The sequence below is a fragment of the Salvelinus sp. IW2-2015 genome, linkage group LG24 (genome assembly GCF_002910315.2).
Source record: "Salvelinus sp. IW2-2015 linkage group LG24, ASM291031v2, whole genome shotgun sequence".
Classification (NCBI taxonomy): domain Eukaryota; kingdom Metazoa; phylum Chordata; class Actinopteri; order Salmoniformes; family Salmonidae; genus Salvelinus; species Salvelinus sp. IW2-2015.
In genome coordinates, this window is record NC_036864.1 from 7483850 (window position 1) to 7500897 (window position 17048).

A 17048-nucleotide genomic window follows, 5' to 3' on the forward strand; every position below is an offset into this window, starting at 1 on the left:
AAGATGGGCTAACTGTGTACACTGGGAACAGGAGGACAGCTTGTCTGGCCTTGAACTGGCTACAGTCTCAAATAATAGATAGGCTAACTGTTATTGTCCACGTTCTTATTGATAATCTCCCACTGAGTGGCAATGATCCCACGCATGGTTTACACACAGATTTGTGCTTACGCGTGATTGATAAATGAGGCCTTGTGATGAATGGTACTGTGATGGTAGTAAGCATTGTGATGAATGGTACTGTGATGGATGGTACCACCGTTGTAAGGAAAGGAGGGGGAGCAGCGGAGGACCAGCAGCAGCTGCATAAAACATTTTTGTGTAAAGTAACACATGCATTGGCGTAAGGTTGTTACTCTTTATTCGTTGGGTCCCTACATTTACAGACCTAAAACTGTATGGCTAATGGGGCTTGTTGGGAATAATACAAAAAAATTCAAGGTGTGGAAAATGCTGGATAAAAAGATAAAGTGAACACGTTTTAAAAGGTTTAATAGACATGTTCCTCGAAGGTCTGTACCTATCTACTGAAGAACCGAAGGACAAACCACTCATCTTATCTCTGTTCGCTCTCCAAGTGCCTAGGCCCTGGTCAAAACATCTCCACCCTCTGGGACAGAGTAAACTATCATTTGAATGTGCCTATAGCTGAGTTACAGCTATCGGCCTCAGGAAGGTCACCTAGGATACCAAGCTCTGCTTTATGGGGATGAGGTCACCCAGATGCTACTGTCGTGTCTTTGGCTATGCCAGATKAATTGCTATGACATGCTATTCTATAAAATAATTTCTCCGTAATTAATATTACCTGATTGAACTAATCATGTAAATATAATTAACTAGAGAGGGACACCACRAAATAATATTTATAGAGCTGTTATCTTCCGAATAAACTCTTAAAGATTTAGTAATATTTTACATCCATAGCAGTCACATTAATCGTCATTTTATTCAGTCTCATCTGAAAGTGGTAAATCCTGGCTAACAAGTTGAATCAGCAATACAAAATTGGGTTTAATTATTTATTTACTAAATACCTAACTAATCACACATACACAATTAAATCATAACTTGATCACAAAGTGCCGTCATAAAGGAAAACGTCCCTAGCGGGCAGAATAGATATGACAGCTTGTTACACAAAGAAAAGGGCTGGGATTTTAGTGAAAGAGCGGGAGACTGGAACATAGGCGAAGCTGTGTTATCGTAAATACCTGTCTCTTATACACATCTAGATGTGTATAAGAGACAGGAATAGATATGACAGCTTGTTACACAAAGAAAAGGGCTGGGATTTTAGTGAAAGAGCGGGAGACTGGAACATAGGCGAAGCTGTGTTATCGTAAATACAGTATCTTATGCATTCTAAATTACCGCCCATTTGAAGAAGGAAAATGCAATAAATATTTACTCTGAGCTGCGTTTCAGTAGGTTGGTGGTAGATGGAAGACCGTATCGCCAACCCGAGTCCTCTGTCCTTTGAAGAATGTCTCTGGTGGTCACTGGATACGTTGGAGTAACGTCGTGTGTAGTAGACGGGATACTCTGACTGTCCTTCCTAACCTGCGTTTGTAGCAGCTGTTGCCAACTCAACGGCTAGGAGGTATCACTTCTGTAGTGAATACGAGTTCAAAGTTCATACCATTTACAACCAAAGTCCATGCTGATGTTGGCTTAGTTATTATCTGAACCATTCTGACATCGGATCGTCATCCTAAATGTACCCGGAACAGGAAGTTATATTTTTGTCAATGGCTTTTATAGTGGAGGGAGAGGGGTGTGTCTGAAAAGTTTATAACCCATGTCTCTTCACAGGGGCGGGCCCCTGGTTGAACAGAAGCCAAGCTTATGAAAACCCAAATCTCTCATTTGGAAGCTAAAATTACATTTCATCTCTTCACAAATAATTTCATATTCAAACATTTGAATTAAACAACAATTCCATGTGAATCCGATACCTCTGACGTTTAGACTTTCCACAGTAGAGTTTGTCATTCTATCATTGATGAGAATGTGTCAGAGGGCAACCGAACTGACATAATATACCTTAAGTACCACCGCATATGTTCAATTGGTCGGATTACCAGAATATAGTTAATTTCCCCCCCAACTTCTGATGTTCCCAGAATCTCTATGTTAACCAATGGGTTTTCTTATGTCACATCAGTTATAGTAGGGAGAGAGAAAAAGGGGGAAAGAGGTATTTATGACTGTCATAAACCTACCCCCAGGCCAACGTCATGACACTACAACTTAATTTAGTGGGCATGAATAATTTAGGACCCAACCAGTTAGGAGGGTGAGAGTGTAGTTAGTTGTCTTCTGTTATTTAAACTGTGGTCCTGTGTGGCTCAGTTGGTAGAGCATGGCGCTTGGAATGCCAAGGGTCATGGGTTCGACCTCCGCTGGGTTTAACAGTTAATTTGTGATTTATAACACATACTGATTCCGACAGAGGTTTAGTTTTCACACCTCAGCGTGTAGGGAAACTGCTATGTATCTTAGTGGGAGTTTCCCCGTAGTGATAGTTTCCACCCAGGAGGATGGGTACAATGGCACTGTTCATCTATAAATCAATAGTTAATCCATTGTGGAGTATTACCAGTGTAGACCATTGTATACTAAATCCCATATACTTAATCACATTTCTCACACTTAATTTGTATTTCTTCATAAACCTCATATTTTAGTTATATAATATAAGTTACATTGAAATGTAATCCATTATTAACCTCTGCTAATAATATCCAGTGTATGATCTAACCCTCTATGATCTGTTCCTGGATCAGGTGAACGTGTGATGAAGCCTCAGATCCTGGAGGTGAACTTCAGTCCAGACTGCGCCCGGGCCTGCCTCCATCACCCTGGTTTCTACGACCACATGTTCCAAACACTCTTCCTGGATCAGGCTGATCAGTGCCCTGTCACTCAGGTCTCATGATGACCTCTAACCCCTGACCTTGAACCCATATTACACAGTTGAAAAGGTCCATTTGGACAATTTGTTTTTCTAGTAGTAATTGATCATGAGTAATGGTCTGGACCAGAGGTGCCAAATACATTTTGCCCCGTGGGCTGCATTGGGTCACTACTGAGGTCCAGAGGATCGGCTGCATTGGGTCACTACTGAGGTCCAGAGGATCGGCTGCATTGGGTCACTACTGAGGTCCAGAGGATCGGCTGATCAACGGTCAATTTATAGCAGGAATTTAAAAAAGTATAAATTATTGCAAAAACCTAAAACCGCAGAGAAATTATAACGTTTTTCTGTAGATTAATTTGTCTTGTTGTAATATTGGTTTTATGTTTTTTGTCATTTGCTTCAATAAAATAGAGAATAGTGCCAATCAGTTGCGAAGGAGCAAAGAAAACTCTGGGGGCGTGGAACTTGAATATACTAGTACCAGCCACGCGCGCTGACCGCAGATACATTTCAAGAAGTTCTAACAGAAGAGAGGAAGGAGTGTTTTTGCCAATAATGCACTATAACGATGGATGCTGTTAAACCACACAGAAGAAGAAGAGTGCGAGTTGTTGATTGCTAGCTCTCGGTTGGGGATATCCATGTTTTCAGCTGATCTGCCGTATGTGAAAGAGAGAGGAGCGGGGCAGACTTTCTGTAAGTATGCAAGGAAAATCCAATGGTTGACATGAACAACAATGCTTTCTATGTTGAACAGTGTTATATTTGTGCAAAAAAAGCAGAAGATTTACGTATGGGTATTCATTCCCCAGGAGATATCCAAGCAAACGCATGGGTAACCGTTTCAAGGTGTTTGCGTGTCACTTTGTAACACATTTTAGCGGCAATCATTACTAAGCTCTTCAACGCACAAAACACATTATGGGCGCTCGTCGTTATTTCTCAAAATTTGTATGGAAACCAAGAGAGAAAGTCATCGCTATTTGCGTTTCATGACGATTGAGCTCAGTCAGCACTTGTGGGTAGCTTGAGTCAATTCTATAACAGCGGTGATTGATGGCGAGTGTGACTGACAAGTCAGTGGCTGAAAGATTATCGCCTGCAGCACAGACGCTGCATGGGCGGAGGAGTGATCTAAAAGAGAACTGCCGGAAAAATATCCGTTAAACCACGAAGCGCACAGACATCTCGCACTCGCAAAGCTGGCAGACTGAGCTAGGCACCGCTGCTAAGCAGAGAGCGCACTAAACCCGAGAGCACAGATGCACCTGGTAAAAATCAATTCCAGTAAGTAATATAATAACTATACATTTACTCTGACACATCGCGACCCGACCAATACTTTAAGAAACGCTGCCCTAGGGAAGTTTGCATAGCTAAGAATGAATAGGCTCCATTGTTATGTTAACCGTTTAACCAGTGTGATTCATTCACTTCAAGGTTGCGTCTCCGCATCACTTCAAGGCTGGAGACAGTTGATGTGTGGTCAATTGTTATTATAATGATTAGCCTGAGACAAGTTACCTTGGTTTAATCCTGAGAAAGGGCCTTGGATATCAACAATGCCGATATTACATACCAAACAGATGTGGAGGGATCAACACCCTCTCTGATTCCTCTGGGGGGTCAACCTAACCTGAGGTGGAACTTTACTCCTGCCGAGACTGCTATTTGTGGAGCACAGGCTCCTCCTATATGAGCGTGTACTATATTGATGGTGTTAGTTGATTGTGAGCTGCACTCTGACTAACTTTCAGCCCATAATGTCTGTACTTACAGTCACATATCATAAACATGTTGCAGTGAATGTTAGAAAAATCAATAACTTGGTTGATGGATAATTTCCCTTTTTTTATACTTGAAATGCTACCCAGTTCAATGTGCTGGGACGGATAGAACTGACACAACATGGATAACGCCTGTGAAAATGCCAGATCAAGAGAATGGAGCTATGGTGATGGATACAGCCGCCATAATATGGCTCAGTGGGAAAGTGCTCCCCCTGCTGGTGAAAGACAGTACCTCACCCAACAGGAAAAGGAACGCCAGTGGCTGAACCATGAGAAAGAAGCTGCCATACGGGCCCACTCCCATAGACAAAACTCCCATAGACAAAACTCTCCAATGGACTTCCGTGGACATGGGGCACAAGAGACCCAGCCGCCGCCTCAGTATCATCAGGACCATCACAGAATGGCTCCGAGTCAGAACATAAGGGATTGGCCAAATCTCTATGGACCCTTGAGAGGCCAGTCAACCTCTAATATAACCTTACACCGCAGTGGAGAGAGAACAGAAACATGGGCTAAGCATGAACCCCACTTCCCCAGCTATGAGTTTTTGCCCCAACTCATTGTTGAAAGAGGGCATGAGGATATAACCCATCACCATAAAGCTGACCGGGATTATATGGTTGGTCGGATAGTGAATCATAATCTCCATTACTTGGAAAGCAAATGGCAGATGTTAGATCCCACCCATTCTAATGGACATGCTAGAGGACATTTTAATGAACATTCAAGGGGACATTCTAATTCCTATTCCAGGGTTTATTCTACTGAATGCTCAAAGGGATGTTCTAGGGGTGACTCTAGTGGACGTTCTAGGGGTGGCTCTAGTGGACGTTCTAGGGGTGACTCTAGTGGATGTTCTAGGGGTGACTCTAGTGGATGTTCTAGGGGTGACTCTAGTGGACGTTCTAGGGGTGGCTCTAGTGGACGTTCTAGGGGTGGCTCTAGTGGACGTTCTAGGGGTGGCTCTAGTGGACGTTCTAGGGGTGNCTCTAGTGGACGTTCTAGGGGTGGCTCTAGTGGACGTTCTAGGGGTGGCTCTAGTGGACGTTCTAGGGTCCGTTCCAGCAGGTCTCCCAGGCTGGACTTCCAGGCTAAGCATGTCAACCCTTTTCAAACTATGACCAACAGTTCTCCAGACATTCAGAACGCCAACATCACTCCAACTGTTCCTATGGTCAACAACGAACACAGTGAAWCCACATCAGKACATACAACAGGTCCTGCGAGAGATTCTACATCACTTGTGCAGACCTTTACTATGACTGCACAGCAGTGTGTTTTTACGGATTTCCGTTCCACGGGAGGTACAGAATCTGGTGTTGTTGACCTAAAAGCAGCCCAGGTAACAAATGCAGACACCCATGGTATACTAGGACCTAGTGTTCCTTCCCAAGCCATAACTCAACAAACAGATCATCTTCCTGGCAATGCTGCTCTGGTTTCTCACAAACAGACCTCTACCACCCCTGAACAGCAACATGCTCCCTCTTCTCTCACTGAGACACCTCAGGAAAAACCTCCTCATAAACATAAGATCTCACTCAAGGAAATACAGCACCGGCCCCAGAGTGGTTTAAGATCTAAAAATGGACCTGTAAATGGGAATAACTCAACACAAGACCCCTCTCAGTCCCAACATTCCATCACAGAGAAKATGGAYGTTTTACAAGCAGGCAAAACACAACTACATCTTAACACCAAAGACTACCAGGCGAGGCCCCCTGAGAGGTTTAGTGCTGAGGACTCCACTATACGGCTGGAGATTAAGTCCACCCCCAGGTACATGACCCTGACGGCAGTTGCCACCGCTCCGCCACCCCCCGTGGCTATTGTCCCTCCAATGGGTCCACAGCAATCCCCAGAGCCCATGGAGACAGAGAATGCAGGCAATGAGCTGCCATTTAAGATTTTGCAGGCCTGGTCCATCAACGAACAACAGGTGGAAAACCTGTGGGAAAGAGCTAAAGATGATGCAAGTTCTCTATCTGTCCTAAATGAGACRGTTCAAGTCGAGAGTCTTATGGAGTATGACAAACCTGTAGATGCATCTGCAACAAGTTCAATGGCATCTACAGGAGAGGACAATGATGAGGTCCTTCAGGTCATCACACAGATGGACAAGAGATCACCTTCACCATTTGTCCTCACCAACCCTCAGGCAACTGATATTGTATGCATCGGTGGTGCACAGACAATCGTGGAAGGTAGCTCTAATGTTGCAGATGAGAGAACTCCTGATTTGTCCACAATTGCTGAAGTTCAGTTCAAGTTATGTGCGCTGCAGCAACTAACAATCACAGAGGCAAAGCATGGTTGTCTAGAGGCCATATTGGAGCGGTATTGGGTAGGGGATACCTCTAACCTGCTAGAAGCTTTAAAAGATAAAATGGATGAGAAAATCATGCAGGATGTGTCTGCATGGGCAGAGAAGGCAGTGCTTCTCTTTGCAGTCGGTGGTATAACACTGGGGGAAGTGGTCGAGAAGTTTCCCATTCCAGTACATGTTGACACCTGTTCCCAAGTGGGTTACAGGTCATCATGGTTAAATGTCAACGAGAAGCTGAATGACATTGACAAAGATTCTGGAAGAGCTTGGTCTCTGTGGTTCATACCAGATAAAGCAGAGGAGAGTTCCAACGTGGTTGGGGGTGTCCAGATACATGACACCTTCCACAGCAAGATGAAGACTGTGGAATTGCCTGCACGACAACCTGTTGTAGCAGAAGCAACAGACTCAGACCTCCCAACAAACGCAGACTCCGAGACGGAAACCCTTTCCCCAATGATTTTGGCCGTCCTCACACCAGAGGATGCTGTGAAACTGCTTGCGGAAACAGAGGCACCAGACGCAGACCTCAAACCGGTCATAGACCTCACAACAGACTTGGACACAGAACCCCTTTCCCCAATGAATTTGACCGTCCTGAAATCTGAGGATGCCATGAAACTGTTTTGCCAGATAGAAAATGGCTCTGACATCCAACTCGCGTCCCCTGATCCATGCTCTGAAAACAAAGATAAGACACAGACAAAGCAAATAGAGAATATAGAATGTGGCAGCTTAGATAAGTCCTGCTACTGTCCTTGTATCATTGAAACTGACAATGGGTTTGAAATGGGCCTATGCTCCAGTTGTCAGAGAGAGAAAGGATTGCAGCAGGGTACAAGATGCATAACAATCGCTCACTGCTTTACCATGTCAGATACAAATGATCAGGAGACAAAGGTCCCTAATGACTCTGGGGCGAAGGCGACTGTTGACAATGAATGCAGGGACAAGAAGCAGATGCATTCAACTGAAGAAGAGGGGGATGACAATCAATCCAGTGACAATAAGACASAGGKWGAAATGCAGCAATGTACAGGMGTCATACCGATCAYTGACTTTTTTTTCTGGTCAGATACAAGTGAGGATTCAGATCAGGAGACAGAGGARAGCTATAATGAACAACATGCTCAGATTGAGGCTCATGCTTCTAATGTTAAAAGGACAGAGCCTGAAACGGATGCCAAAGCACCATGTGAGTCAGCCCAAGAACGTACGACCCAAAGCAAAGTCAGTCCTGGTTCTGAGAATARGGAAAGATGGCAAGAGAAGGACCAAGACTGTAGGACGAGTACAWTACCACTTCCCAAGGTTGAAAACCCCTCTAAGTTAAGAGCTAACATCATAGCAGACAACTGGTGTTCACCTATAGAGGACTGTGGTTCACCTGWAGAAAAGTATGACAAAGTTGCTTACTTTGTCACCCAATACAAAACCTGCAAGTCAAAGAAAAAAGTACAACAAAAAATGGAAAAGGAGAAGACCCTCCATCCAACGTCATCTGACAGGCAAAAGCACAAGAAAAGCCATGGGAGAGCAGAGAGGGGAAGGTCACCATCCCAAACCGCTAAGTGCTCTGGGTTGAAGGCAACTGTGGATAATCAATGCAGGGACATGAAGCCACATGCGTCACACAAGAGGAGACATTCAACTGAGAGTGATGAAACTCGATGTAAAGACAAGAAGAGGGGTTCATCAACTGCGAAAGAGCGTGAGGGCTGTCAATCCAGAGACAAGAAGCCACCGAAGAGGAGACATTCAACTGAGAAAGAGAGAGAGGACAATCAAAGTAGGGACAGGATGTCACAGAAGAGGAGAAATTCAACTGAGAAAGAGAGAGAGGACAATCAAAGTAGGGACAGGATGTCACAGAAGAGGAAAAATTCAACTGAAACTGAAGGCAGGAACTCTGATTCTAAAGAGTTACAGTGCCAGTTGGTGGACAGAGAGAGGGGCAGTGGAAACTCACTCCCGTGCCCTGGAGTGAAAACCCTCCATGTGCAGGGATCCTCAACTACCACCGTTCCTCTCAAACTCTCCATAAACATCCCCAAAAAGCCTTCCATAAACTCCTCACCCTCAAAACATCCTGAAGTCCACAGAATGCCAAAGACTAAAGCCCAGAACAAAATTAGCAGACACCGCTCCCCTGCAAAGTCGGTGTCTCCTGTTGTCAAAGAGAGGCAGAGGAATGGCGGCAAACAAAAGCAAACAATTCAATGCTTAAAAATCAGACTGGAAAAGCTGTCCTTGCCCAAAAATCTTGTCAGGAAAGGTTCTCCACCAAGCCGGAAAAGGGAGGAAGGTTCTCCACAAAACCGTAAGAGAGTGGAAGGTTCCCCACCAAGCCAGAAGTTGGTGGCAGATAGAGGAGAGCCTGGGGTTTTAGGGGTAAAGGTTTCTAAGCATCCTGACTTTTCCAAGAAACTAAAACGTAAGGCACAGAGCGACTTGAAATCCCAACAGAATTTGACAAAGATTCCGAAGGTGTTGAATGGAAGTGAGAAAGGAAGGTTTTTAAAAAGTGAGTGTAAGAATGACTCGCTGCCAAGTATTCCGAAGCTTCCGWGGACTCCAGAGGTTTCAAAGGATTGGCATGAGAGAGAGAACAGGAAAGAGACATCTCCCAGTGCTTCACCTGAATCACAAACGCTGGACAAACCTGCAAGAGTGGCACACAAGCCCAAACCTTTTATCAAGCCTGCCAGGCCCAATGGTTACAGCCCAGGTAGTCATGCTTGCCCTAATCCGGCCATGGTGTCACCGTCACATGACAGTGTGGATTTTGGGGCGAAAGTCTCTGCGAAGCAACAGGTGTTCTATGATTGGGAGAGTAGCTATGTCCAGACTCCAACCCCCCGGACTCGCAGGCGATCAGGGTGTCCTCCAGAGGAAGTGGAAGGTCAACAGGCCAGTCCCAGGTCCAGCTCGGAGACCAGGATCATCCGACCCATTCTAAAACGTGTCGATGCTCCGACGAAACCCAAGCGGAACATCAGATTTCTATTGAATCCAAGGAAGGTGCACTACTTCAATCCCTGTGAATATGAAACTGACATCATGTTCAACAGGTCTTACACAGATCCGGAAGATGCACCGCGTTCTGATGATGAAGAGGAAGATGTTCCTGTGAACTGCCAGAACACGAATGAACAGCCCCCCGTTAGGGAAGAGAAGCGGCAAGATATAGGGGAGCTGAAGCCTGGACAAAGTGGTGCATGTGAAAAGCGCTTCAAAAGGAAGTGGCAAATGCAGGAACCTGCTGACATTTTCATGAAGAGTGTTCGTCAGGCAAAGCATTGGACGAAGTCTCTCAATCATGAACCTCCAAAAGACTTCAGACACTCGGGTAAGGACACCAATCACAAGCCACTGGCTAAAGAAAATGGCATGTATTCCCTCAAGTTTTTGTGTAATATGTATAGCTAGCATTGACATGAAAAACGAACACACAGAATAACACACTACAGGTCAATATTTAGATACATTTTGTTGGATTTCCCGTCATTGACAAGTTCTTCTGGTTACAGCAAAAAAAATGGAGTTTGGTTACAAGTGGTCAGAGAAGCAGAAGAGGCCAAATGAAGTTGAAGGTAAGTCGCAGGCTATGCTAGCCTCACATGGTAGACTACTTTTACAAATGCCAATGATTTCCCAGTATTCCAAACTGTTGTATATGTATTTTTCCTTTTAGAAAAGTCTCAGACCTAGACTGACTGACTGTTGGGTTCTGATTGGAATCATCTAGATGAAAGGGTATTATGTTATTTATAGGAGCTGAGTAGTGAATGCAAATGTATCATGCTATTTTACACAGGCCTGTGAGTCTGGGTCAATATGACCTAAGCAATCTTGGGAGTCAAAGTGAGAGGGGTGACAGAGAATAGTGGTGAACAGACCGGTGTATTTCCCAACTCTCACAGGATGTGACTTAATACACTACCATATGTAATTGATAAGCGTCATTCCATTTGATTTCAATCACGTTTTGACCGGTCAAACATGTATGGAAAGATTTGTTCAAATCAAGAGAGGTGCAGTCAAAAAGTGATTGCAATCAAATGGAACGACCCATAAAGTAAAGGGAAAGCTTGGGGAAATGTACTTGTTCACAGTGTACAAAAACTTCACTAGAAAATCAGCCTTATCGATGAGAATGTCAATACCAACTTGTTAGGTAACTGAAACCTATGTAAGTGTGACATGTGTTGACTGGGTTGGAACATGTTCTGTTCATGCTCTTGAGTATATTCTGAGGCAGTGTTTTCAGGATCCTGTGTACGTTCAATAGATTTTTGAACTGAAAAGTTGCCTTACTGATCCTTCATCTCCACTTGGAAAGCCAGTAGCTGGGTGACGGCTATTTCCTACAGTGTTAATGTGAATATTTCTCACCTTCTCACTTGTGCTTGCCTCTTAGGTTCCTCTCTGAATGCAAGCCCCCTTCACGGTCACCACCCAGGTTCCTCTCAGAATGCAAGTCACGGTCACCACCCAGGTTCCTCTCAGAATGCAAGTCACGGTCACCACCCAGGTTCCTCTCAGAATGCAGTCGGTCACATCCAGGTTCTTTCAGAATGCAAGTCCTCGTCAACGGTTACCATCCAGGTCTCTCAGAAATGCAAGTCGTACGGGTTCACCACGTTCTCTCAGAATGCAAGTCATGGTACATCCAGTTCCTCTCAGAATGCAAGTCCCCCTCCACGGTTACCCATCCGGTTCTCTCAGAATGCAGTCATGGTCAACCATCAGGTTCCTGCTCAGAGAATGCAAGTCCCCTCACGGTTACATTCCAGGTTCCTCTCAGAATGCAAGTCTATGGTCACCTATCCAGGTTACTCTCAGAATGCAAGTCACGGTTACCATCCAGGTTCCTCTCAGAATGCAGTCCTCGTCACGTCCACCATCAGGTTTCCTCCTCAGCAATTGCAATCTTCCGTCACGGTCAACGCATTCATGCCTTCCAGCCAGGGGAGAAGAGTTGAGCCAACAGCCAGGCACCATAGCTCTCCCATGGATGAATGGAACAAGCGGTGGTCAGGAGAGACGTGATTCGTAAGCATATCAGTCGGCCATGACAGGATACACCAGACAGAACAGTAGTTGATGGCAACCTGCAAAGACAATACTTTTACCTCAAACCTGACATCGTGCCTATGCTGTTCTTTAAAAAAAAACTTGAAACCCTACATATTTAGGCTACATTATGCAGTTCACTTTTCTACATGTTTTCATTTTGGACATTTGGACATTTTGTTTGTTTACATTTTCTATTTCTATAGTAACATTTCTATTGCAGCCAGAACCAAAGCTTAAGGGAAGAAACCAGAATTGTTATATATATATATATTTTTTTAATATGTTCTTTTTTAACACTGTTGGTAAAGTGGGTAAATGTATCATGGATATCGACATTAAATGATGTTTGAAAGCCATTATGTCACTTTGTTTGATGTGATTTCTTGCACTGGTTTATAGTTTTGTGGCCATAGATGTTGTTTTGTGGCCATTTGCTAATTTTTCGGGTATTGAGGAATGTATGTACTTTACAGGTCACTGGTTTTATACTACGTCTTAAATTTGTCAATCCCATGTTTTGTTTTTAATATCTGTCCGTTTTTGTAAGTTTTGATGCTGTATTGTTTTTTTATATATACACCTCTGTTCTGTATTGTTATGGCACTGAAATAATATAAATATAGAACATATGTTTTTGTTGTTACCTGTCCTCTCAGACTACACAACATCCAATGAAGATCATTGTAGTATTATTTACCCCCACCACCAGGCGAAGACCACATTTGAGACACAGTTACACCACCAGAGGGAAGCAAAGTACAATGTTCCTTTCATTTCAGTCACTTGCTTGTGCAAGGCTTCTCAGTTCTCCTATGTGTTGAGACTTGAGAGACTCACATAGGCAAATGGATCAGAACAGATAACAGAGGGGAATCTTCAGTCATATTTTCTGTTTCTACACAACACTTATTGTATATTTATTGGAGAAAGCCAAACAGAAACTGTTGCCTACAAGGACAAGAGTGGTGGAGGCCTGTTGAGAATGTACACTACCGGTCAAAAGTTTTAGAAAAACCCTTGAATAATTTGGTGGAGTGGTGGAGGCCTGTTAGGTACATGGGTTAATCATTTCCAAGTGACACAGACCTGAACTGGTGTGGGACAGTGACTGCATCTTTACCAACCAATACAGGGGCCACAAGCTATGTATATGTATTGGGAAGACATGGTTGTAATAATGAAAAGCTATTGGAAATGTACTTATAATGGGAACATATATACAGTATGCAATTAATGTATTTCTTTTATAGTAAACCGGTGGTGATGCCACCAATATAATCTAAACTGAGTCAGATGTGTGCGTAAACAAGCCAGAATTAAAACAAAAAGATAATGGTGGCGCAAGGCCAAGGGGAGTTAATAATTTTCATAGAAAGGAGGGAACATGTATGTAATCTACAAAAAGAGCAGTGTCATTATCTGGTGGGAATGTATAAATACTGATGTTTTGAACAAGAGAAGTCAGTTTTTCCATGGAATTGCTCGGCTTCTGTTTTCTAATAAAGTATTTTAGAATTTACAAGTTCCGGTATCTGAGAAATATTTGAATCAGTATTTCCACGACATATTCACGCAATCCATGAGAGAATAATGGAGTCATGTAATAGTAGCCTTTCTCCTCCACCCTCCTCCCTGTTCTCCCCTCTTTCTCCATGGACAGGAAGACTGGTTCTCAGCAGGTGTCCGAGGAGAGGCACTGGGCTGTGGAGGAAAAGGCCCTTCCCATTGTGTCTGTTGCATTACATTTACATTTAAGTCATTTAGCAGACGCTCTTATCCAGAGCGGCATTGATTAGGAATATCGGGGGAAATAACAGTATTTAGCCTGTCTGTTATGCCCATCTCATGCGATAATATATCCATAAAACATTTTTAATTAACTAAATCAATTCAGATAAAATTTAACATAGCCTGCAACATGCAAAATATTTATTAATATGTATACTACATACAGTGGACATTTTGCACCCAATTTACCTAATTAATGCATGAGATTTGATTTGAATGTCTGCGCTGCCACGCGACAGAGTGACTATATGTAGATGCGTTCTCGTCTGGCGCTTAGATAAATGTAACAGTTCTTTCGAGAGGTCAGAATTACCCCCCGGCATGTCAAAAAGGGACTCCGATACAATGATCTTATCACGTTCCCTTTGGCTATATTCAAAGTAATCTTGTTTGGGTCTATGACCAGTGTCAGGAAAATAATTAGCATTCTGCATCGTTTTAGAGCCCTTTTGTCGGTAGGGTGCTGTTTACTGGGTAACAGAACAATCTAGAGGAAAAAGGAACGCACACCTATTTAGGCGAGGTGCTGGCTAGCGGAGTGGAAAACTTAAAAATAAAGGAGAGCCGCACACGCAAAGTTTTTATGTTCAACGTTTCGACAGACAAGCTGTCTTCATCAGGGTATAATCACAAACACTGCAGGGTGACTCGTTTATATAGTGTCAAAAGACACACTCAGGTGTCTGTAATCATGGCCAAGTATAGCCTAATATCATTGGTTAATTCTCAAATATTGAAATGACATACAAAGAACAAATGGATAGCATACGATCATAAATTCAATTTAGTCTATATAAGCCTACAAACAATTACAATGGCAAAGTCACAATAACCACAAGAATGTGTTCAGATCAAAGTCTAAGTTGATCACAAAGCCCTGACCTCAATYCTATAGAAAATTTGTGGGCAGAACTGAAACAGTGTGTGCGAGCAAGGAGGCCTACAAACCTGACTCAGTTACACCAGCTCTGTCAGGAGGAATGGGCCAAAATTCACCCAACTTATTGTGGGAAGTTTGTGGAAGGCTACCCAAAACCTTTGACCCAAGTTAAACAATTTAAAGGCAATGCTACCATATACTAATTGAGTGTACGTAAACTTCTGACCCACTGGGAATGTGATGAAAGAAATAAAAGTTGAAATAAATCATTCTCTCTACTATTATTCTGACATTTCACATTCTTAAAATAAAACGGTGATCCTAACGGACCTAAAACAGGGAATTTTTACCAGGATTAATGTCAGGAATTGTGAAAAACTGAGTTTAAATGCGTTTGGCTAAGGTGTATGTACATTTCTGACTTCAACTGTACATGTTTATATGTAATTATTCTTTAATTCCTTTCTAAGAGAAAAAGGCCTGGGGAATGATCTATGGTAAACCAACACCTCCATCAGTCTCTAAATCACCACCGTCAAGATGTGACTGGTTCAGACATTGTCTCTTCCATGACGTATCTCCAGAGCCATCCAGGTTTCCTATCTTTTCTTTTCCATGATAGATCAACCTTCTTGCCTTTAGGGTCTTGGTCTAGGAGCCATGTTTTATTTCTTTCTTCTTTAGAGTCTTCGGTGGTTTATCTCTCTTGAGGTTTCTTGTCGCTCGTAGTGTTCACAGCTCTTACTTATAATGAGGCATACCTACCCCGGAAATGACTGTTTCATCTACACTCTCCCCAAACAGCATATCCATAAGTTCACTGCAACATTTCCAAACTCTTTCAAATGTTCAAACACATTCCACAGTTCAACAACGTCACTCCACATCAATCACCAGGACAGCTTTATTGCAAACACATGCTTTACCCAAAACAGCTGCACTATCAGGTTACATAAGCACTCACTCGATAGCGTGAGAACATCTGGACAGGATGTACATAAATGGGCATAACCACGTGATGCATAAAATAGGTTATCAATCACTTTCGGACACATGCCGTGTACTGTATTCTCTCTCTGATACTCTGTGTGCCCCAGGTTCACTACGATGAATTCATACCTATGTTTGAAAAGCAGTATCCTCAGTATCCATGGAAAGAGGTTGAGGTAAACACACGCTTTTAATCTTTCACTTGTCTGTCTGTATGTGTGAGTGTTACGGATACAAGTGTTCTGTGTGTATCCTGTATGTATTTCTTTTCTCTCCTTCTCCCCTACTCACAGGTGACAATAATCATTCCCCAATCAGTCATCAATCAGTCGCTAATCGGAAGACACCTGCTCCTTTTCCCTTACCCAATCACAGTCCCTTTCCCTTGGTTTAAAACCCCTGTCAGTTGTTTTCTCCCCAGCTCAATCTCTTTGTAACATGCCTTCTGTCTGTAGATCGCTTGTGTGTTTTGCATCTACATGTCACTTTGTCCCCACCTGTGAGTATTGTTTTGGTTATGGTGTTTGAGTGTTTGTTTGATGGTGGGAAAAGGGGGTAACCAGACAAGTCGCCCTTGGGCTACACTACCCGTAGTTAAACATTGTTAAAAACACTAGTTAGAACTGGGCGGACCACCCCCTGTATTTTTGGTTAGTTAGTTAGCTGTTTGTGAAGTAGGCTAGTCTAGCTTAGGGGTGTTTTTGAATTATTATTCTTTCATTCCTTGGGTCCCGCTCAGCCCCTTTTCCTGCTCCCCCCCATTTACCGTGTGTTTATAAATAAACATTTAGTGTTTGACGGTAATTAAGTTGTCTGTTATTTGTTCTCACTGTTACGTTTTCACTACTGTCACAAGCCGGCTCATAGCCTGTGACAAAAATGAGGGGACACAAACAGGTATAGGCCAATTAAAAGTGTTCTTTATTATAAACCAAACTAACTTAAAACTAAGAAAAAGGAATGAGGTGTGGAAGTATTATAATGTAAGGTGTATGTAAAGTGCGTGAATATGTGTGAACATGACTGAGTGAAAACTTTGCAAAACTACAAAGGAACAAACAAATCATGAGCATACCTGGAGGAGCAGAGAGAGAGAGAGAGCGAGAGAAGTGATTAGTGACAGTTTTATACCCTGAGCCCAGGTGGCTCCAATCACTCACGACCCTCCTCTGCCTGCAGGAGGAACCGCCCCCTGCACTGCAGAGGAGGAGCCGTGACACTACTATAATTTGCATTAGTTGTGTTACGGGTCCCATTACCATCCCCCCC

General features: G+C 43.2%; 2 protein-coding genes across 4 annotated transcripts in view; both read left to right on the forward strand.

The window, feature by feature from the left end:
• The window catches only part of ttll12 (tubulin tyrosine ligase-like family, member 12), a 39731-nt gene extending 36384 nt beyond the window's left edge, over positions 1 to 3347 (forward strand). Inside the window, 1 exon segment of the mRNA XM_070434714.1 lies at positions 2790 to 3347. Coding sequence (XP_070290815.1) covers positions 2790 to 2941 — 152 coding nt within the window. The 3' untranslated portion in view covers positions 2942 to 3347.
• A 40-nt stretch (positions 3348 to 3387) lies between these two features.
• The window catches only part of LOC111951352 (uncharacterized), a 52680-nt gene continuing 39019 nt past the window's right edge, over positions 3388 to 17048 (forward strand). For 2 of the 3 annotated variants that reach the window (XM_070434775.1, XM_070434777.1), the window contains exons 1-5: positions 3388 to 3619; positions 4798 to 10391; positions 10573 to 10635; positions 11463 to 11593; positions 11888 to 11912. In XM_070434775.1, the coding sequence (XP_070290876.1) occupies positions 4832 to 10391; positions 10573 to 10635; positions 11463 to 11593; positions 11888 to 11912 (5779 nt within the window). In that variant the 5' untranslated portion in view covers positions 3388 to 3619; positions 4798 to 4831. Of the gene's footprint in view, positions 3620 to 4797; positions 10392 to 10572; positions 10636 to 11462; positions 11594 to 11876; positions 11913 to 17048 lie in introns of all 3 variants that reach the window. The other variant, XM_070434776.1, reaches the window with a different exon arrangement.